This window comes from Chlamydotis macqueenii, chromosome 1 (genome assembly GCF_036417535.1).
Source record: "Chlamydotis macqueenii isolate bChlMac1 chromosome 1, bChlMac1.mat, whole genome shotgun sequence".
In the NCBI taxonomy this organism is placed as follows: Eukaryota; Metazoa; Chordata; class Aves; order Otidiformes; family Otididae; genus Chlamydotis; species Chlamydotis macqueenii.
This window is the reverse complement of record NC_141556.1, coordinates 189667089-189689558: the sequence shown is the minus strand read 5'-3', so window position 1 is coordinate 189689558 and position 22470 is coordinate 189667089. Positions and strand designations below refer to the sequence as shown.

The 22470-nt window shown below is 40.8% G+C and overlaps 1 protein-coding gene across 3 annotated transcripts in view; it reads right to left on the bottom strand.

The window, feature by feature from the left end:
- The window catches only part of CCDC169 (coiled-coil domain containing 169), a 29853-nt gene extending 9402 nt beyond the window's left edge, over positions 1 to 20451 (bottom strand). For all 3 annotated transcript variants that reach the window (XM_086742064.1, XM_086742074.1, XM_086742083.1), the window contains exons 1-6: positions 20340 to 20451; positions 18120 to 18202; positions 17582 to 17692; positions 17451 to 17491; positions 315 to 413; positions 57 to 110 (exon numbers count right to left, since the gene is read on the bottom strand). In XM_086742064.1, coding sequence (XP_086598190.1) covers positions 57 to 110; positions 315 to 413; positions 17451 to 17491; positions 17582 to 17692; positions 18120 to 18202; positions 20340 to 20407 — 456 coding nt within the window. In that variant the 5' untranslated portion in view covers positions 20408 to 20451. The remainder of the gene's footprint in view (positions 1 to 56; positions 111 to 314; positions 414 to 17450; positions 17492 to 17581; positions 17693 to 18119; positions 18203 to 20339) is intronic.
- Positions 20452 to 22470: the final 2019 nt, after the last annotated feature.

The window sequence follows — 22470 nt, the reverse complement described above, 5'->3', positions numbered from 1 at the left end:
TAAAAAAGCATAATAATTTTGAAAAGTTTTTGAGTCACATAGTTTTTTTTTCTTACCTGTGAGATCTCTGAGAGGTACATGCGCCGCTCATCATTAGCTTTGTGGTAAGCCTACATTTAAAATAAGGGATATTGGCTACCATTAAGCAAAATATTTCAGAAGTTGAATCATATAGGAAGGAACAAATACAGAGCAGAGCTTTTTTCCAGTGACATACTTAGTGGAACTATTTTATTGTGTGTTCCACACACATTGTCTGTTTGTCAGACAACATAATGCCTTTTATAGATTGGAGGCATACAGTGATTACAAACCTTTGCTTCTTGTTCTAGTCTAAGTTCGTAGTCTTTTAGCTGATTCTGGAGACTTTTCTTTTCTTCTTCTAGTTGTTTAAGAACCTCCTTTAAGGAACCCTGTGGTTATAGTAAATAAAATGATGTTTTATAAATATTTCCATTTTGTATAAAGATATCATCACCATAGTCATTATTCTTCAAGCATTATGACGTTTGCCATTCTATTTGTTTCTTGTACACTTTTTGTTTATATGGTTCTGGCTGGCACACTGCAGAGAGAAAAGCAATTAACCAAATGCTACAATTATCAGTTACACATTACATATTTCCACTGTGTTCAAATGATACAGATATGGTTTTCCATACTGCTGCTCCTTGATAGGTTAGCAAAGTCACCTCGTGGTGATCAGTCAGAATTGCTCCTTACTTCTAACCAAAGTTTACTCTGACGGCTCCTTTTTTAGTAGGAGGAAGATTTCAGATCTCACTTGCACATCCATTTTCAAACCACTTGCTGAGAGAGCCACTGGACTGGCAGAAGAGACACATGGGATGTCAAAAGCAACCCATAACAACTTGTCCAGAAAGGAGTATTTTGTGGGTAGACTATCTGTCTTACATGTGTAGCAATTTATCTTGTCTACAACTGGGTTGAGCTAATGCAACAGTGGTAGAGTCCATTTTTGGTTACTGGCACTGGCCAGTTCTGTGTTTTCTGTATAATGGAAATAGAACGCACACCCAAGCAGGTCCTCCTCCACTTCTAACACAGGAAAGTGCTTCTCATAATCCCCTTCATAAATTGATCCACTCCATCCAGTAGAGACATTCCTGTTGGGAGGCTCTAATACTATTTAAATTCCTTGCCTCAGATTATTCAAGATCAGTTTATACCTGTTGGCTCTTACATTGAAATGATCTTTAAGATAACTGTTCTTCTTCCTCCCTAGTGTTTGCCCCCAGCATGCACAGACAGAAAACAGGAACATTTTCTTTGAGCATTCATTTTACTAGGATAAATAAGCTGAGCTTTAGAAAATGGTTTCTCACACAGCAGGCTGTCCTTTCATCTAATCATCATAGTAACCCCTTTGTAGACCAGGCTGGAGCTCAGTCTTCTTAAGGTTGGAGAACAAAATCGTACTGGAGTATGCAGTACTCCAGAAGCCATCTCACTGTTTTGAACAATGTCAGTGATACTTGTTTAATCTGCAGAGAGAATTTTTAGGATTGCATTTTCCTTTTTCACAGCTGCCCGGTGATGGCTCAGAGTCAACATGGGATCAGCTAAAATACCCAGATTCTCCTCTGCAGCTATGTCCATGTGATCAGCTCTCAATTCACAACAGAATTTGTTTACTATTTCCTAAATCCTTTCGTTTGCACTATTAAATTCTAATCTCATTTTTAATAATCTAGTCTTCAGTGTCATTATTTTCTAAACAACAGCCAGATCCCTATTATATAACATAATTGGTACCAGGAGACAGATATAATATTTCTGGGAGACATCATCATTCAGGGAGAAACTTTTTAGCAGGGCCTGTTGTAACAGGATGAGGTGTAATGGTTTTAAAATAGAGGGTGGTAGATTCAGACTGGATATAAGGAAAAAATTTTTTACAATCAGGGTGGTGAAGCACTGGAACCAGTTGTGGATGCCCCATCCCTGGAAACATTCAAGGCCAGGTTGGATGGGGCTCTGAGCAACCTGATCTGGTTGGAGATGTCCCTGCTCCTTGCAGGGAGATTGGGCTAGATGACCTTTAAAGGTCCCTTTCAACCCAAACTATTCTATGATTCTACAATAATCTGTTTCTACTTTATGTATCAAGATCATACACTAAATGTTAAGATGTCCTGGTTTTGGCAGGGATGGAGTTAATTTTCTTCTCAGTAGCTGGTGTGTTTTGGATTTCATGTGTGAACAATGTTGATAAACACCCTGATGATATGAGTTGTTGTGAATGAGACCAAGGACACCGTCCTGCTTTCCAAGTCTCGCTATTTGGAGATGCAGGAAGCTGGGAGAAAGACAGACAGAATAATTGATCCAAACTGGCCAAAGAGAGTATTCCATGCCATAAACGTCATGCTCAGTATATAAGTGGGGGCAGGCCAGGGTGGGTATCTGCCTTCCTGGCATCCATCTTTCCTGCTCGTTTTGCTGGCATCGTTCCCTCTACCTTGCTGGCTCCCTTTTGCTCCTTTGCTTGCTGCTTGGTTTTGTTTCCGTGATCACTGCTCGGGACGGGCTGTATCGGTCATTGGGACATCGGGTGGTGAGAAAACATATATTGTTCACTTTGTATATTTTTAATATCCTTATATTCTGTTATTATTGTAGTTTTTCCTTTTTATTTTAGTAAATTGTCTTCATCTCAACCCATGAGTTCCCCTTCCTTCTCAATTCTCTCCCCCATCTCCCTGGGGAGGGGAGGGTGAGCGAGAAACTGTGTGGTGATTTGGGCTAAACCATCACATAAGCTATAGCTGGTTCTGGAAGAACTCTGCTTGTAACCTCCCAGCTGCCTCCTTCACTAGTCACCACTTTCATCTTCAATTTGCTGGATCTTTACTCCTTCAACAAATCTACTAATCTTCATTTTCTCCAAATTAATCAGTCACTTCCCATGTGACACAGTATCTTTATCAGAGGTCACAGTGAACAAGTTTACTATATTTATTGTGACATCAAATCTCTTGTCTCATCACAGAATGTCAACAGGTTTGCCCACCATGAGCCACTTTTAATAAATCCGTATTTCAGTCTGGTTTTGCAACAATTATTCCTCTCTTTCTCTATGTTAAAACTTAAAAAAAAAAGAATTTGCTTTTCTGCAATGCACTCAATGACAACATCCACAGCTTTATTAAAACCACTCGCTATCAGATCAGTGATGTAGCAAGCCAGTTCTTTGAGAATCCTAAGGTACAGATCACCCATTTCCCTCAACTTAAGCATATCCAACTCCTTGAGTTTTCCTTAGGATTTAGGTATTGTAATTTCCTCTTCCAAGCATTTGCTGACATTAACTATTTCTTCCTTTGTCCTGCATTTTATTGTTTCTGCCTTTACTGAAAACGTAGGCAACAGATACACGTTTAATTTAAAATGAATGAATTCATGATCACTTGATCTGACAGTTTTTATGACTGACTCTTCTAAAATGTTCTTCTAGATTTTCTAAATCTAAACCATTATTCCCTCCTTTTTATCCACTATTATCTGATAAAATGTGTTAACTATCACATTCACTGAGATCTGTGCCTCATCATTATTACTAGCACTTGGTTTTCAGTATTTATTTACAAGTATCATATATGATACAATTTCTGGAAGTAATCTAATAATATTATATCCAAGTTAATTCATCCAAATGTTATATTCATATCTATATTTGGCTGTATGGACGGGATTCAGTCTGAGGTGAGGATATCTACTTTTGAGTGTCCATATATGAACTAAGCTCCTACTAAGAGTCACAGTCAATACAATCAATGATGTGCAGAGATTCATTCAGCTGAGCAGATAAAGAGCTCAGTTTAGTTGCCATCTGAGATGCCCTAGAATGTCCAAGATATTCACATGTGGCAGATATCACATAGGTTACAGGAGACACATGTCCTTCTGGAGCAGCAGTGGGCTACTCTGCACTGAAACATCTGCAAGACTCTTCGTTTATGCAACTATTCCACTGAAATGCCTACTTAGATACATCTAGATACAACTATCTATACTCAGCTGACCATATTAATTAGACCTGCACTGCCTGCAGTAGGAATTAAAGATTTAGCCAAGAGGTAGACATCTACACATAGAAAAGAAAATATTGGCATCCTAATATTTAAGCCATATTGTTTCAATCTATATTTCAATATTATTTCCCAATATTATTGTGATTAAAATTAATTTTCCTAACCATCCTCAAGATGATCTTTAAAGGTCCCTTCCAACCTAAACTATTCTATGATTCAATGAATTAATCCAAACAGATGATGAAGAAAGAACAAACAACATGAATGTAAAAGTCTTGCACATCTGCTACGTACCACATCTATCTCTGTTTTAATCTTTCCTGCCAACTGAAGGGCCTTCAATGAAGGGCCACAAGGATGATTAAGGGATTGGATCACCTGTCCTGTGAGAAAAGGCTAAGAGAGCTGGGACTGTTCAGCCTAGAGAAGAGAAGGCTGAGGGAGAATCTTATTGATGTATATAATTACTTGGAGGGAGGGTGCAAAGAGGACAGATCCAGGCTCTTTTCAGTGGTGCCCAGTGACAGGACATGAGCCAATGGGCACAAGCTGAAACACAGGAGGTTCCCTCTGAACTTCAGGAAACACTGTTTTACTGTGAGAGTGATTGAGCACTGGAATAGGTTGCAAACAGAGGTTGTGGAGTCTCCCTTCTTAGAGATATTAAAAAAACATCTAGACATGATCCTGGGCAACTGGCTGTAGGTGTCCCTGCTTGAGCAAGGGTTTTGGACACGACAACTTCCAACCTCAACCATTCTGTGATTCTATGACCTTCATTTTATTGTTACAACTGTGCCTTCCATCTCTCAGTCAGTACCTTGGTTAGATGAGTTCTCTTTCCACTTTTTTGGGCATCCATTCAGCCTAGCACAGTCTCTTTGGTCTGTTGCAGAGAGAACTTGAAAATGTAATTTGTCATTACACAAAAGATTATGTCACTCTTTTAGAGCTTTTTCATCTCAGGTTCATAACTTATATCCTTGACTTTGGACATCATCAAGCCGTTCTATTTTCTGGATGTGTAAAATGATATTCCTACGAATGGTTTCTAACAAATAGCCACCAAACATACACATTTGCCTTTTACATCTGCCTATTTGAAATCTCTAGTCTTCTCCTTTCTAGCATCTGCAGATCACTGCATCTTTTCTTTTTTTTTCATAATTTTCTGTATAACATATTATTTATTCGGCTCCAAATGTTATTTTTCACAAAAACTTTTCTGGCTGTTACTGAGATTTCCCTAGGAATGATTTCTGTTAAAATCAAGATATTGCAGGACCACTGTGAAAAGCACAATACTTTTAAAACATGTTTCCAAGAGATAATAACCCCTCCCACCATTCAAAAAAACCAAAGAGATACAGAAGAGCTATATCTTTCAAATATGTTTCGCACATGACTGAAATGTTTCTAAGTTTAATCTCTTATAACAGACACACTGGAGACATGAAAAAAAATTGGGTTTTTGTTTCGTTTCATTTTGTTTAATTCCTAATTAAAGCAGAAGTATCTTGGAGGCAGATTAAATCTTTGTCCTAATACAGAAGTCTCCTACAGTCAATATAGTCAAAGTTGGCCAATTGAAGGAGAAAAAGTAAGCTGCAGATTAGAGGGAAGATTTGGCTAAATTCCACTAGGGTCATGTGCTACTTCATTACAAAATTGGTGTCTGTACAGAATTAAACAAGACAAATAGAGAAGGCCTCAGCACTCTCAAGCTAGGAAACTATTTTTTTTTGCCTTCTTGACCCGACTGCATATTAAAGACTACAACTATGTGACAGGATATTTTGTACAACATATTTTGTACCACCTACAACATATTTTGTACCACCACACTAAGCTTAAATACAGTAAATACAGAAGTTCATGCTGCTCTCCAGATTTGTTCTGTGTAAATCCACAGCCCACTATTTATTTCCTCACTAGACTGTCCATCAGTGTTATGTAAGACAGCAAGACTTGGTGTTGTAGCTGTTAGTCACAGCAGAGCAATTTGCTGTCTCCTCAGTGATGGTACTCTTCAGATTTCTTTGAGTTCTTTCACCCGTAAACTAGACTACTTCTAGACCTTTTTTCATTTAATCTTTTCCAAAGCACTATTTTTTGCTGCCAATGCAGCTGGTCCAGTGCAGATACCTGGGCATTCATTCAGCTCTGGAGCAAGGATGATATCCAACCGCAAGCTACACTGCTTCTGATAAGCAAGCAGACAGAAATAGGTTAATAATGTGACTAAAGTATACAGTTACCATCCCTATGGTATCTGAGTGCTTCATAATTTGTAATCTACCTATGCTTGCAATTCTTCTGTAAAATAAGAAAGTTATAAATTATTCCAAATTTACAGACTGGGAAGTGAAGCCCAAAGTCAAAAAGGGACTAGAGTCTAAATTGCACTTCAGGCAGAATTTCAAATCCTAATGGTAATAAAGCGATCTATGTAATGTCTTATATTCTTCACATCTGGTTTTGTCATATAAGTTAGGTAGGCATCTGAGCTGTTGCTATTGTGGTTGCCCATAAGCACAAGCTTAATCAAGCTGCTTAGTTTGCTGCTGAAAGCCTTTATGAAGTCTGAAAGCAAAGATTCCTTGTGGTCATCTCCCTGATGGGGCACAACCTGAGAAGCATGTTCCACCTACATTACATGAGGAAGGAATCCTCTTCTGTCTAACAGCCTAAAAATGTTAGAAATTATATGAGTTACATTTTAGTCCTTTGCCACCCTAAGAGCTTGAATTCTCGTATCTCATATCCTGAGAGTGCTCCTGCTATCATACTTAACTAGTGCTGAGATAATTTTTGAAGGCAGGCTGTTAATCAGTCAGAAATGCAAAATTTACATGCATGGAGAAGGAACAAGTGAGAAAGGCTGCAAGGTCATGCCTACTTCTGGAAAGGAGGCAGGATTTCAGACACAATTCTTGGGCATTTCTTACCAACTTCCTATTAGTTACTACACATTCTGTTGTGAATCTCAATCTATCTCTCTTTCTCCCAGTTAATACCTAGGAAACTTAGCCACCTAACTCAGCTTTCTGACTTCTGTTCCTGTGTCCACACACCTAATTGATGATGCAGAGCTCAGTATGGCAATACTGAAGTTCTTATGGGAATCTAGCAACATAGATGTTCCTACTCAACTAAAAGACTTCTCCAAGTCCCCAAACACTATGGAATGCAATTTCAAAAACAGACACAAGAAAAATTTAAATGGTAAGACTTCAAAGAGGTTCTAGAGACCCACTTTAGCCAGGACTAGTTGTAAGCTACCGCCTGTCCCTACTTTCAAGGCAGTAATTGAAGAACTAGCTGAGACCTTATATAACTGAAGTTGTTAGCTGCAGCACAACAATAAAGATCAAGAAGTCAGAAACACCAGCATATGAACTCAGCCAAATCATTAAGGGCTGGATTTGCCTTTCCTGAATTCTGTGGGAAGTAAGCAGAAAGAAATCTCACTGAAATAGATTCAATTCTTGATGTTTATGGTTGTATGAGCAGCTTAGTGCTAAATACAGTAAAACAATACAAAAGCAAAAGCTCACAGAAAATAGAGTTTAAAGCACATAGTAACACTGACTTGTGGCAGCGTTCTTGGAACACTGAAAAGCCTGAAAACAAAGCAAGGACCAGTGAGAGCTCAAGAGAACCAAAAAGAGCCTCCCAGGTATGCAGCACTCCCCTAGAAGGAGAAATTGCCAACAAAACTTCAGGATGAATCAGGAAGATAAATTCTGAAAAAGCTTTTTAGAAATTATTTAACTGAATATTGAAATGTGGGGGTTTCTTAAAGTTAGATTTATTACAGGTTCTTCTACTAAGCCTTGAATGGCTGGACAATGTATTCCTGAAAAGGAGACATAAGCTGACTAAAGGATTTAACCTGAATTTAAGATCCTTAGTTTTCAATAAGTCGTCCATGTCAAGCCACTCTGAGCAAGCTGGTAAGCTAAAAGACACACTGAGATTTTAAATGAATACTTTCTTTATGTGATGGAATTTTGCAGGGCTTAGCAAGATTCACTCTCAGAGCAATGATACATTAAGTTCTGTGTCCAGCACTGACCAAAGCCCAGAGTTTCACAAAGGGAACACCAATTCTCCAGTTGTCCTTTTTTTCACACAATTTCCTTTTCATTCGACTGAAGTTACATATTTGGCTTAACATTTGCCAGAAAATGAAATTACTGAATGATACTGCAGCTGAATTTTAAGGCCACCCACATAAGTTGCTCTCATTCTGCATTTTTCCTTGCCCTGCTACCAGTGGCAACAGAGGTGATAATTTCTATCAATCATTTCACAACAGACAAGGTGACAAATTCATGACATCATCAAGAGGCTCAAACTTGCTTTCATAAGAGCTCATGCAGACTGTTGATCCTTGCAATTTGCTTCAGCTTTAATCCTCTTTAACTTTTCTCCATGAGTTAGAACAGAAGCAATACATCTGTCAGTGTAGACAAAAAAAAACAACACAAGAAGCCTTTGCAATCCATTCTACTTGACATTTTAAATCAAATGAAGTTTTGTTTAGAAAATAAACTCCCTTCCCTCCAACACTAGGAGCTGATGTTGTTCATCAGCTGATTTAGCTGAATCTTTCAACATATCATTTTAAACTCACCAAAAGCAATACTACATCTTTAGTTTCACTGTAATGGAATTTGATTTTATGTTGATATCAATAAACTCACTAGTCACATATTACTGAAAAAAAGACACATAAATATTATTTAGCATAGCATATTTCTACAGACAATATGCACTCAATATATATACACTAGATCCTGCAAGGGCTTCAGTACCGGTGCAGAAAGGTTCCCTGCATTTGTCTAAATGCCAAGTGCCCCCTTGCGGTTAGCACCGTCCTCATAGTCAAAACCAGACCGAGAGCTGAACTACATGAACGTAGCGTGTCCTGTTCAGACCAGACATTGGCAATGGCCAGGGTAAAGAAATCAGCCTGGAGACTTGTTGTTCAGGCCCCTTCAGTGTAATAGGTGTGGGACACTGCTACCCTAAATCCTTAGGTCAATGGTCTCCACAGCATTGCTCACAGAGGTGACTTGGGGAGGAGTAAGTCAAAACTGAGACCTCCATTGCTGTGGCTCAGATGATTGACAGAACGAGCTGATGCTGACTCTGAAATATTTCACTTAGTATCTCTCCTGGTAGGCCTGAAAGAGGCTGGAGATTGCTTCCCAGTACATTTTCTCTGGAAGATATCCCAGGATCCCAGTCAATTGCTATGGAATTCTTGAGAACAGACAGTTAATAATGTCACTTGATCGTTTTCCCTGATTGTTTCCTTTGAAATACAAAGTGTATTCTGCCTCTGAGAATACCACAAAGTGGTTTGAGTAAAATAGTCTGCTGGTTTGTGCAAGGCCACCAGGAGGAACAAGTAATGCCGACATCACAAGGAAAGGAAAAAACCACAAAGGTCTCTTGAAGGCATTGAAACTAGTTGTCTGAGGTCAGATGAAAGGAGTAGGAGGGGAAAGTCTGTGAAGATACACAGGATATAGCTCAGGGCAGTCAGACCAGATTACAGAACTTTCTCCAAAATACTTCCGAGTTTCACAAAAAGATAGGATAACATTTCTTCTTCCCATAGACTTACTGCTGACTTCATCCAGCAAGAGCAACAATGTTCACTTAACAGTGACTTGCTAGGAGAATTGTCAACATTTCCTATGCCATTATGAAGTGCTGATGTTCCGTACAGGCAGTTACCAACACCTCCTGAAATACAAAGTCTGTGTTGTGTGTTTTCATAAACCAAAGATTCCCCTCTATCATGCTGCCAACGCTTTCTCCACTGTGACACTGCCACACGTTCTGCTTACAGTTTAAAAATTACAACAAAAACCCTGAGGTCAATGTGTGAGGGTCTCAGTTCTGTGATCACTGTGCTCTCAGAAAGGCAGCTTTACAAAGCAAATATCTGGCCCTTAATGTCAGCATTTTCTCAGCTATGGTGCTGGGCATTCCTGAAAATGGTGATTTATCACAGAAACCTTGGTTCCTTGGCTAATCTGAACTAGAGCGTTGCTAAGGCAATGCTACCACAAGTGTGCTCTTCTGAACTGATTTTGCAGTATGCTTTTCAGTATTTGCATACTAAAGCTGCTATCTAGGGAATTTTTCTCACAGAAATTGTGAGAAAGGAATAATTTTCTTTCTGCTTATACGGGAAATTATGCTTAGCAGAGAGCATGTATTTCACCAAAACTCTTTTAATGAAAAAATGAGAGCAAATGAATGCAACATGTTTAAGAGAGGCAAGTAAAATTCACATCATATTATACTTTAGAGAGAAGGCATTCCTTCTATAATTATTTCTGAAGTACTGTATGACATTTGTATTATTCATTGGGACATAAAGGAAATAACTGACTAAACTCTTTTCAGCGTTGGAACTCCCTTATGCTTGTCACTGTTTAGGTTTGGTTTAATCTGCCCTCAGTACACAAAAATTATTTTCTAAACTCTGGCTGTAAAAATTTGTGTGTTCAAGGTATCTGTTCTGCACTTACTGTCACGTGACACCTACATGATTTTTTGGAAACAAAAAAAGCATAATCTCAAGTCCATATAAGGACTTCAGAATGATAATTGTATATTTAAATGGTTTAGGGGTGTTTTTAATAGCAAGAATCATTAATCAGTATGATTCTAAAACAAAAATAGTGCAAGCCATCTGCAACAATTATTGCACTTTATCAACACAGAAAATCCTCTGTGCTTCCTTGTTCATCACTCCAAAATTTGCATTTGTATTCTTCACTTTAATTCAAGTTTTTATAGCTTGCTGACTGCCATGGTCCCTGATGACTAATCTTTTTTTTTATTTTCCCTGTAATGCTCGATATTGAGAAAATATTTTATGCTACCTATCTCTAAATGGGATTAATCGGAGTGGTGCTACAGCCAGGGCCTTGGGTATCTAGATCACGGGGCGTGCTTTGAGAAGCCCGGGCTGCTAGGGGCGGATGGCGTGCACGTAACCAAGAGGGGGAAGAGTGTGCTTGGACAAAGACTTGCCAGGCTCGTCCGGAGGGCTTTAAACTAGTGTTGCTGGGGGAGGGGGAGCACCGTTCAGCCCACTGCTGTCAGCATGGCGCCAGTGCCAGCACCGAGGGTCCAGAAGCTGGGGAGGGATCACAGATAAGTGCAAATAAACCTAAACTGCGGTGCAATAGCACCCCTGTAGCTCCAGCCAGCAAGTCGGCTTTGTCGGGGGCCCAGCTGAAGTGTCTCTGTACCAATGCACGCAGCATGGGGAATAAACAGGAAGAGCTGGAGATGCTTGCACACGAGCAGGGCTACGACCTCATTGGCATCACGGAGACGTGGTGGGATGACACATACAACTGGAGCGTCAACATGGAGGGGTATAGGCTTTTTAGAAAAGACAGGAAGGGGAGACGAGGAGGGGGTGTCGCTCTCTACATCAGCAACCGGCTGGAGTGTGTGGAGCTCCGCCTGGGGATGGAGGAGGAGCTGACAGAGAGCTTATGGGTCAAGATTAGAGGACGGGGACGGACAGGGGACGTCACGGTAGGGGTCTGTTACAGGCCGCCTGGCCAGGAGGATAGAGCGGACGAAGTGCTCTATAGGCAGATAGGAGCAGCCTCACGGTCACAGGCCCTGGTCCTCATGGGGGACTTCAACCACCCTGACATCTGTTGGAGAGACAACACGGCAGGGCACAGGCAGTCCAGGAGGTTCCGGGAATGCGTGGATGACAACTTCCTCCTGCAGGCGATAGAGGAGCCGACAAGGAGGGGTGCCATGCTAGACCTTGTGCTCACCAACAGGGAGGGGCCGGTGGGGGATGTGAAACTAAAGGACAGCCTTGGCTGCAGCGACCATGACATGGTGGAGTTCAAGACCCACGGGGCAGCAAGGAAACTACATGGCAAGCTCTCTGCCCTAGACTTCAGGAAGGCGGACTTTGGCCTCTTCAGGGAACTGATGGGCCAAGTGCCATGGGAGGCGGCTCTGGAGGGAAGAGGGGCCCAGGAAAGTTGGTCCACATTCAAGGAGCACCTCCTCCAAGCTCAGCAGAGGTGCATCCCGATGAAAAACAAGTCGGGCAAAAAGGCCAGGAGGCCGGCGTGGATGAGCAAGGAGCTCCTGGACCAACTGAAAGTGAAAAAGGAAGCCTATAGAGGGTGGAAGCGGGGACAGGTAGCCTGGGAGGACTACAAACCTGGCTGCGCAAGTGGCCAGGGATAAGGTAAGGAAGGCCAAAGCCCTGGCAGAACTGAATCTGGCCAGGGATATAAAATGTAACAGGAAGAGCTTTTATAGGTATGTAGGGGACAAAAGAAAGTCCAGGGAAAATGTAGGCCCCCTCCAGAAGGGAACTGGTGTCCTGGTTACCCAGGACATGGAGAAGGCTGAGGTTCTCAATGACTTTTTTGCCTCAGTCTTCACCGACAAGAGTTCCTGTCCCACCGCCCAAGCTGTAGAAGGTGCAAGCAGGGACTGCGAGAATGATGAACTGCCCATTGTACTCGAAGAGCAGGTTCGGGATCATCTAAGGAACCTGAAGGTGCACAAGTCCATGGGTCCTGATGAGATCCATCCACGGGTCCTGAGGGAACTGGCGGATGAAGTTGCCAAGCCACTGGCTATCATATTTGAGAAGTCGTGGAGGTCTGGTGAGGCCCCCGATGACTGGAAGAGAGGGAACATAACCCCAATTTTTAAAAAGGGGAATAAGGAAGACCCAGGTAACTACAGGCCGGTCAGCCTCACGTCTGTGCCTGGCAAGGTCATGGAGCAGATTCTCCTGGAAACCATGCTAAGGCACATGGAAAGCAAGGAGGTGGTTGGAGACAGCCAACATGGCTTCATCAAGGGCAGATCGTGCCTGACCAATTTGGTGGCTTTCTATGACGGGGTGACGGCATCGGTGGACAAGGGATGAGCAACTGACATCATCTACCTGGACTTGTGCAAAGCTTTTGACACTGTCCCGCATGACATCCTTCTCTCTAAACTAGAGAGACATGGGTTTGATGGACGGACCACTCGGTGGATAAGGAGTTGGCTGGATGGCCGCACTCAGAGAGTGGTGGTCAACGGCTCAATGTCCATGTGGAGACCGGTCACGAGTGGCGTCCCTCAGGGGTCCGTGCTGGGCCCGGCCCTGTTCAACATCTTTGTCGGCAACATGGACAGTGGGATAGAGTGCACCCTCAGCAAGTTCGCCGACGACACCAAGTTGTGTGGTGCCGTCGACACGCTGGAAGGGAGGGATGCCATCCAGAGGGACCTTGACAGGCTGGAGAGGTGGGCCCGTGCCAACCTCATGAAGTTCAACCAGGCCAAGTGCAAGGTCCTGCACCTGGGTCATGGCAATCCCAAGCACAAATACAGGCTGGGCGGGGAATGGATTGAGAGCAGCCCTGAGGAGAAGGACTTGGGAGTGCTGGTGGATGAGAAGCTTAACATGAGCAGGTAATGCGCCCTTGCGGCTCAGAAGGCCAACCGCATCCTGGGCTGCATCAAGAGAAGCGTGGCCAGCAGGTCGAGGGAGGTGATTCTCCCCCTCTACTCTGCCCTGGTGAGACCCCACCTGGAGTACTGTGTCCAGTTCTGGAGCCCCCAGCACAAGAAGGACATGGACCAGTTGGAGAAGGTCCAGAGGAGGGCCACGAAGATGATAAAAGAGCTGGAGCACCTCTCTTATGAGGACAGGCTGAGAGAGTTGGGGCTGTTCAGCCTGCAGAAGAGGAGGCTCTGGGGAGACCTGATAGCAGTCTTCCAGTACCTCAAGGGGGCCTACAAGAAAGATGGGGAAAGGCTGTTTAGTAGGGCCTGTTGCGATAGGACGAGAGGTAATGGTTTTAAAATAGAGGGGGGTACATTTAGATTAGAAATTAGGAAAAATTTTTTTACGATGCTAGTTATAGAACACTGGAACAGGTTGCCCAGAAAGGTGGTGGAGGCCCCATCTCTGGAAACGTTCAAGGCCAGGCTGGATGAGGCTCTGAGCAACCTGACCTAGTCAGGGATGTCCCTGCTCCTTGCAGGGGGGTTGGACTAGATGACCTTTGAAGGTCCCTTCCAACCCTAGCCATTCTATGATTCTATGATTCTATGAATTACTCCATGGACATATTTTTCTCCTTCTATTCACTATGGTAGGACCTTACATGACTAGCTGAGTGAGATAAATCTCTTCAGTATCTTTGAGATATCTCCTGTGTTAAATACTGCAAAAATTGCTTAGGAAGTTAAGAATTATTAGAGATCCTTCTAGTTACTCTAGCTGCATAACTCCAGCTTCCTTTGGAACATAGGTTAAAAAGACCTACAAATACACTTTAATTTTCTAAATTTGTTGCTCAAAACAAAATCTACTGTCTACTCTTGCCATATTCTAGAAATTGTATCATCTTGCTGCAAGAATCACTTTGCTATCTTTCCACAGAGCTTCATATGCAACTGCAGGTTTAAAGCTGAATATCATAGTGTACTTTTGATTTAACACTCACACATGATTTTATATATACTCACTCTCAGCATTTTTACTATGAGCAAATGTAGACTGATGACTGGCTGCAAAGCTCTTTGTTTTTCTACACCCACTCACCACATCTGCTTTTTATTCTCATCTGTGGAGATGAGACACCTCTGAACTCCCAAAAACATTAAAAGGATTTGGATAAACCTATATGCTTAAACACCACAAAATGATCTGTGTATTTTTTTTACCAATGTTTTATCTGCTAGGATTTAAAAGGGAAAAAAAAAGCAGCTCTGCATTCTCCAGGAGTATCTGTAAGAATATACTGACTTTTCTGATAGCTTCAGTGGGGAAAAAAAAAAAATCAGCAAAGCCCACAAAATACATCTATTTTCTTCCCCTCTTTCCATCTCCTGAAAATCAAACCAAGGAAAAATGAAACATTAACTAAATCCTTAAGCACTTTTTTTTTACCCTTTGTCTAGTAAACAGAAGAATGTATTCATTCTAAGCTGGAAGAACTTAAAACTGCAGAAGAAAAACCTGTGACATGGCACATGGGGTCCAGACTTCCCTAGGTGTCACTGAATAAGCCTAGGATTCTTCAGACTGTCTTCTAGAGTCCTTCTAGCAGTACGAATCTTTCAGTTGTGCTGTCATTCTTTCATCTGTGGGAACTGTAATCAAACCTCTCAGAACCATAGCTCATAAGTGAGGAGGCAAGGCGGTATTTAGCAGGGATTAGAAATGTACTGGATTGGTGCAGCACAGCTGCTGGTAAAGGAGATTATCTCACCGGTAATGACTCTTCGAGTGCTTGGCAAGGTGTAATTGGATTGGTTAAGAGAGTACAAGCAATTGGATGGAAATAAACACTTCTGATACTGTAAGCATGCATGCCAGACTGGGCTTTACAGGCTGTCAGGAATAAAACTGAAACAGACTCTATTGTAAATTTTCTAGATCAATGTTCTGCCTTCAAAACTTTTCTTCAAATATCATCCCAGTTGCATTTTCAAATCAACTCGGTGAAACAGGAAAATAAGATGGAAAAGATTTTGTTCTCTTTTTAATTAACTGCTTAAAAAAAATATCCTGCCAACCTAGAAAACACCATGGTCTCTAGGACAGTACTAAAACTTGCAAGAATGTTTAGAGCAGTTAATTATTCACACCCTGCTTACAACAGATAATCATTCCTTCCCCCTAACATAAAAATTGTCAGAACCCTGCCTCATCGTGTTTATTATTCCTGCTTATGTTACAAGGCATTATCACAGGTTTATCTGCCTTCCTTATTTCTAAAAGTGGCTAAGAAGCAGAAAAGATCTCAAAGTAAAAGATTTCAGCAGATTACAAGCCTATGGAAAAAGCAGTCCTGAATCTAAATTTTTTTTCACTTAATTTACTACTTTGGAAGACTAAATGGCCAAAATAATTGCTGTTTTTTCTTGCCATTTTCTCCTCATGATCACAGAAAAATGTTTTATGCTTTGTTGAAATATAGGCCATGAAATATGAGTGTATTAAGAAACAAAAATTTTAAAATGAAAACAGATACTTCCTTTGATGGTGCAAAAATTGTGTATTTACTGTACAATGAGGAATTTTCCTGTAACTGCATTATGTAAAATGTTACTGCAACTAATATCTATGTTGATACAAAACTTGGAGTAGTATCTGATACACCAGAGGATTGTGTTGCCATTCAGAGGGGCCTCAACAGGCTAGAGAAAAAGGAAGAGAGGAATCACATGAATTTCAGTTCAACAAGGGAAAATGCAAAGTCCTGTCCCTGGGGAGAAACAACCCCTGGCACCAGTATATTCTGGGGGCTGCCTGGCTGGGAAGCAGCTTGGCAGAGAACAACCATGTGGTCCTGGTGGACAACAAGATGACCATGAGCCAGCAATGCATTCTTGCTGCAAAGAAGGCCAATGGCCACCTGGGCTGCATTAGAAAGAATGCTGCCAGCAGGTTGAGGGAGGTGATCCATCCTTTCTCTTCAGCACTGGTGAGACATATATAGAGTGCTGTGTCCAGGTCTGGGCTCCCCAGTACAAGGAAGATATGGATTTCCTGGAGCAAGTCCAGCACAGGGCTATGAAGATGATTAAGGAACTGGAACATCTGACAGATGAGAAGAGTCTGAGAGAGCTGAGACTGCTCAGCCTGGAGAGGAGAAGACCCAGGAGGATCTCAGCAATGTGTATATTTATACATGATGGAAGAGAATGAAGAAGAGGGAGCCAGGCTCTTCTCAGTGGTGCCAATGACAGAATGAGAGGCAATGGGCACAACCTGAAACAGATGAAATTCCATCGGAACCCAAGAAAGCACTTTTCTTACTGTGAGAGTGGTCAAACATTGGAATACATTGCCCAGAGAAGTTGCAGTCTTCATGTGTGGAGATATTAAAACCCAACTGGACATGATGCTGGCCAGCCTGCTGTAGCTGACCCTGCTTGAGTAGGAGGGGCAGTCTAGAAGATCTCAAAGGTGGCCCTTCCAATCTAAATGAGTCCATGATTTTGTGATCAAGGTTTAACATTTTTCCATTCATTTGTGGAACTAGTCCAGCTACTCCATCTCATATGCCTTACTGCAGGTCCAATCGCACAACCTTCACATAGCTAATAATTTCACTACATGACGAAACAATATTCTTCACAATATTCAGGTCTTATATACCTCCTATTTAATGATTTTACTCTATACTTTATAAATTTATAAGCAATTACATATCTGAAATAATAAAGGAGTAAGTAGGAGTGAATGTTTTGGTTTCTAGACCAGGCTGCTGCTATTTTCTGTCATGAAAAAAACAAAGATTATACAAGTTCTTCTATTACACTGTGATTTTTTGTTAATCAACAAAATGTCATAGTACTTACCAGAGGCATTTGATCAAAGGTGCGAACAATGGACAATTTATCTACAAATAAGCAGAAAATTCAACCCAGTGATATAATTTCAACATACAATCACTAATTCTATTGAAAAAGTTATGAATACCGATTTCTACCTGCTGGATTGCCACGAATAAGCTCCATCTTCTCTTGAAGAATATTAATTTGCCTTTTGAGCTGTTTGTTCAATTCTACTTGTGTCTCATATCTGGTTTTCCATTCATTACCTTAAAAAGAAATACAGAGTTATTCTGTTTCCCAGATTATTTCATGCCATTTAATGTAAAAGTTAGCATTTTTTCAAACTGTTCCCACTTTTCTCTGGAGACTGAGAAAGTCTCCAGTTAATAATCCTAATAATGAGGATTTTTGAATACAAAAGAGCTTGAAAATATGTATCAAGGGAAAATTTCACTGGATTTACTGTGGCCAGAATATTAACCAATTCTTATGAATTCATGTTAGTTATAGTTTAATTAATAATTAAAGCTGACACGCAGCATGTAATATTCCTTATTTCACATTTGCAGCATGTTTGAAAAGGGAAAACTTAAATTTCTAAATAAAAATTTGTATCTCTGTAGGGCCTACCCAAAATAATTAATTTGCTGTGTTTCCTAATCAATTAGCAAGACTCTGTTGCAATTTGCTTACCTTCATCTTCAACACTGCTAAGTCTTTTTTCCAGCTCTGTTACTGTGTTTCTCAGTTCAAATATTGAGATTTCAAGCATTTGCCTGTGGTATTTAGAGAAGTCAATAAAATGGCTATTGGATTAATCTTGTTATTAAAAATAAGAAGAATAAACTGAATATATTTTCAGATTAAGCATCTATTGGTGCTTCCTATGTAAATACATCACCTTGCCCATTTGTTTTTTATGTATTTTTCTCTATGGATACTTAAGTGTCTTAAAAACAATAGAAGCATTGAAGAAAATTAAGCATGTGAAACATTCCCATAAGCATGTGAATAAAATTACTTCCATAAAAAATCAATAACCATAATTCCTAAAATTTAATAACTGTCTTGCAGATCATTAAAATTAAACAAATGTAGAGAAGACACTGGCTTTAATTTTTCATCTAAAAGAAGATGCCCAATGAATATGTTTTTTGAAACAAGAATATGCTTAAGATATTTGAAATTCTGAATTAATTCTTTATTTTGACTCACTGCTCAATGGTGAACTGTTATTTTCTAAATTGTACCCATAACAAAATCAATCAAAGCATACCATGTATTATGTCTATCAGAAAAGAAAGACAGTGATTAAAGTAAGATGAGTGTTACAAAAAAGTACAGGAGATAAAACCATCTTTTTTTTCAGTACCTTAAATTTAACCTTGTGGGAAAATATATTTTTCCCACTGATTACTTCTCTATACTGGCTGGGCAGCCAGACAACTGACAAGTGTGATTTGCAACTGACATCATCTACCTGGACTTGTGCAAATCATTTGATGCTGTCCCATATAACATCCTTGTCTCTAAACTTGAGAGACATGGATTTGACAGATGGACCACTCAGTGGATAAGGAATTGGCTAGATGGCCACACTAAAAGAGTTGCAGTCAATGGCTTGATATCCAAGTCGACATCAGTGACGAGTGGCATTCCCCAGGGGTTGGTATTTGGCCTGGCTCTGTTTAACATTTTTGTTGGTGACATGGACAGTGGGATAGAGTGCACCCTCAGCAAGTTCGCTGATGACACCAAGCTGTGTGGTGAGGTCAATATGCTGGAGGGGAGGGATGCCATCCAGAGGGACCTTGTCACGCTGGAGAGGTGGGCCCATGCCAACCTCATGAAGTTCAACTGGGCCAAGTGCAAGGTCCTGCACCTGGGTCAGGGTAATCCCAAGCTGGGTGGAGAATGGATTTAGAGCAGCCCTGAGAAAAAAGCACTTGAGGGTACTGGTGGACAAGAAGCTCAACATGAGCCGGTAATGCACGCCTGCAGCCCAGAAAGCCAACCGCATCCTGGGCTAATTCAAAAGAAGCGTGGCCAGTAGGTCAAGGGAGGTGATTCTGCCCCTCCACTCTGCTCTCATGAGACCCCACCTGGAGTACTGCATCCAGCTCTGGAGCCCCCAACATAAGAAGGACGTGGACCAGTTTGAGAGGGTCCAGAGGAGGGCCACAAAGATGATCAGAGGGCTGGAGCACCTCTCGTATGAGAACAGGCTGAGAGAGTTGGGGCTACTCAGTCTGGAGAAGAGAAGACTCTGGGAAGACCTTATAGCGGCCTTCCAGTACCTAAAGGGGGCTTATAGGGAAGATGGGGAGAGACTGTTCAGTAGGCCCTGTTGTGACAGGACTAGGGGTAATGGTTTTAAAACAGAGGGAGGTAGATTTAGATTAGATATTAGGAAAAATTTTTTACAATGAGGGTGGTGGAACAGTGGAACAGGTTGCCTAGAGAGGTGGTGGATGACCCATCCCTGGAAACATTCAAGGCCAACACAAGAGCAGTTTGTGGTTTTGTCCTTTAAAATTAAGTTTGGAAGGCCAATATTTCAAAAAACAACCAATGGTTCTTGGGTGCTTCCATTTTTCAGTGCCCAAACTGAGATATTTCAAAAGAACTGAGAACACAACTCTGCAAATAAGGCCCTTTAGAAAATGCTTTACAATACCAGTATGATGACAGATGTCTTTTAAATCTTAGCCTAGCTCATTAAAACATGCAAGAGAGAAAATCATTGTGCTGTTCTATTTTTCAGTTTTGTGTTTTTAAAGGGAGGCTTCCATGTCATCATGGATTTCTTTCTTAACATGTTCCTAATGAGAAATTCTCTTCAAGAAATAGTTAATTAGCCCATGACAAATAAAAGCGCTGACGACAAAGCTGATCACCAAGAAATGGTATCACCTGTTGCACTCCTCATCCTCACATTCGGTTGGTGAAATTTCTTTTCCACAGCTCACAGCTTGAAACATCAGATTTTAACTGAAAGGTGCAGAAGCAAACCAACGGATGTTAAGAAACAGAAAAGGTATGCCTGGAATGGGGTGAGCTGAAGAGCTGAAATAGCAAAAAAAAAAAATATAAAGAAGAGTAATTTAAGGTAATTCAAGTAAGTTTTCAGTGCAAGAATCAAACTGGAGCATAATAAGACAGACATCTCGAATAGCAGGGGAGAGCTGGGTCTTCCAATCCCTCCTTGCTCCATTGCTCTTTTTGTCCCTACCAATGTTAAATTAGTTAATGGGGACTCAGGCAAAGAAATAATGAAACTACTGCTAAGTTGGTGGAGACAAAAAGGGTATGGTGAAAGCCCCAGCAAAAGGTAGACTTGAAATCCATAAGTCAAAAAGCCTCAATGCAGGAAAACCAAAGAAATCTGATGGCTGCTGCCTGTTTGCTCCCACTCCAAACGAAAGAGGCAGATGGCTAGGAAGAAGAAAGACAAAGACTTACTACATTGCTGGTATCATTCCAATATAAATAGATAAGGTTTCTGTAAAGCAGATTTCTATCAGCCTCTCAGTGCTTGGAAAAGATGAAATTATGACGACAGTGAGTGTTAAAATGGGATTTTTAGAAGGAAGTAACACTGTATATTAGACACAGTCAATGCTGTAACTAGACTGAGCTGTATTGAAATGAAATTGTTTTCCTTTTCAAACAAATCCTAACTAGGTGCATAGATAGATGCAGAGGGATAACACAGGAAGAATGAGTTCTTTAAATCCAATGTTTTCAGTTTTTAATTTCTGTTACCATTCCAAGACTATATACAACATTTCTTATACTAGATTTTATTATCCTTTCTGCAAAAGGATAGCAAAACTGCCAGCCAGCTTCCAATTATATTTTGTCCTGATGAAAATGTGTGCAGACATTATAAATTGTCAGGTGTCAGACTATAATTGCAACACTGACAGAAAGTTTTATTTTCATTTGGCAATTGAAACCAGTTTAAAAAAAAATCTAGTTATTATTAAACATTTAATAGTCCAATAGCACCCAGAAAGTAGCCAGAGTGGAACCTCTGTATTTTAGTCAGTGTATATGTGACAGAGAAGGGATATAGAAATAAATAATTTTGTCCAACTTGGTAAATATTTCAGCTTTTTAATGTATTGGAATATTTTACATTTCTGGAGTTATTTACAGTTGTGATAGGAAGTGATGGTCATGTCTTGTACCTGTTACTGTGAATTTAATGCAGCTGTGTACAGCCCAAATGGAGGCTTAGTCTGCACTTGCAGGCACTGCAGTGTGACTTTACCTGCAACCTCACGAGTTAAACTTAATTAGACATATTCAAGGCCTATGAATCTTTCCCATGTCAATGGACAATTTAAAGTCATCACAGAAGAAAGCCCACAAATCCTGGAAGCTCAAATTTAAGTCATCAAGGGAACTTAACCGCATACTAAGCGTAACAAGAAAGCTCTTGTGAAGAAAAGGAGAAAAAAGTGCAGTTCAGATAAGAAGGCTGTGATTGAAATGGTAAAAGAAAAAATGGCGAGTTTGCTTTTTAAGACAGTTTGCAGGTGTTCTTTTACTTGAAAGTGACAGCCACTGAGGATGAAAGCCGTTTTCCTGCACATTTTACTAGCCAGATCTGGAAATCTGGTACACGTGTGAGGCAAAGGACTGCCTGAAGCCATTTTCTATAGTGGAGAGAGAAATCAGTGAAGCATTACAGGAGCAGCTCAAGGCAAATCATCAGTTCGAGGGCATCAGCTCTATAATATGGCAGACCTTTAATGATTCCTGTAGAAGACAAAATGTATAGATGTCTTCAGAACCTATGAACAAAGCAGAAACAATACTGCACAGTGCACAAGGCACCACAGGGAAGAGCATATACAGTACTGAAAGCTACAGGCTTCTGACATTTGCAGTCAGCAGTGTGCTGGGAAAATACTGCAGCTTTCCTTGCCAGGAAAGCCACAGAAGCTGAAATCTCACAAGCTGAATTAACACACAACTCCATGAACATTAGTAAGTAGCTGACATGCATAAATATATGGCTTTAAGACCTCTTTGT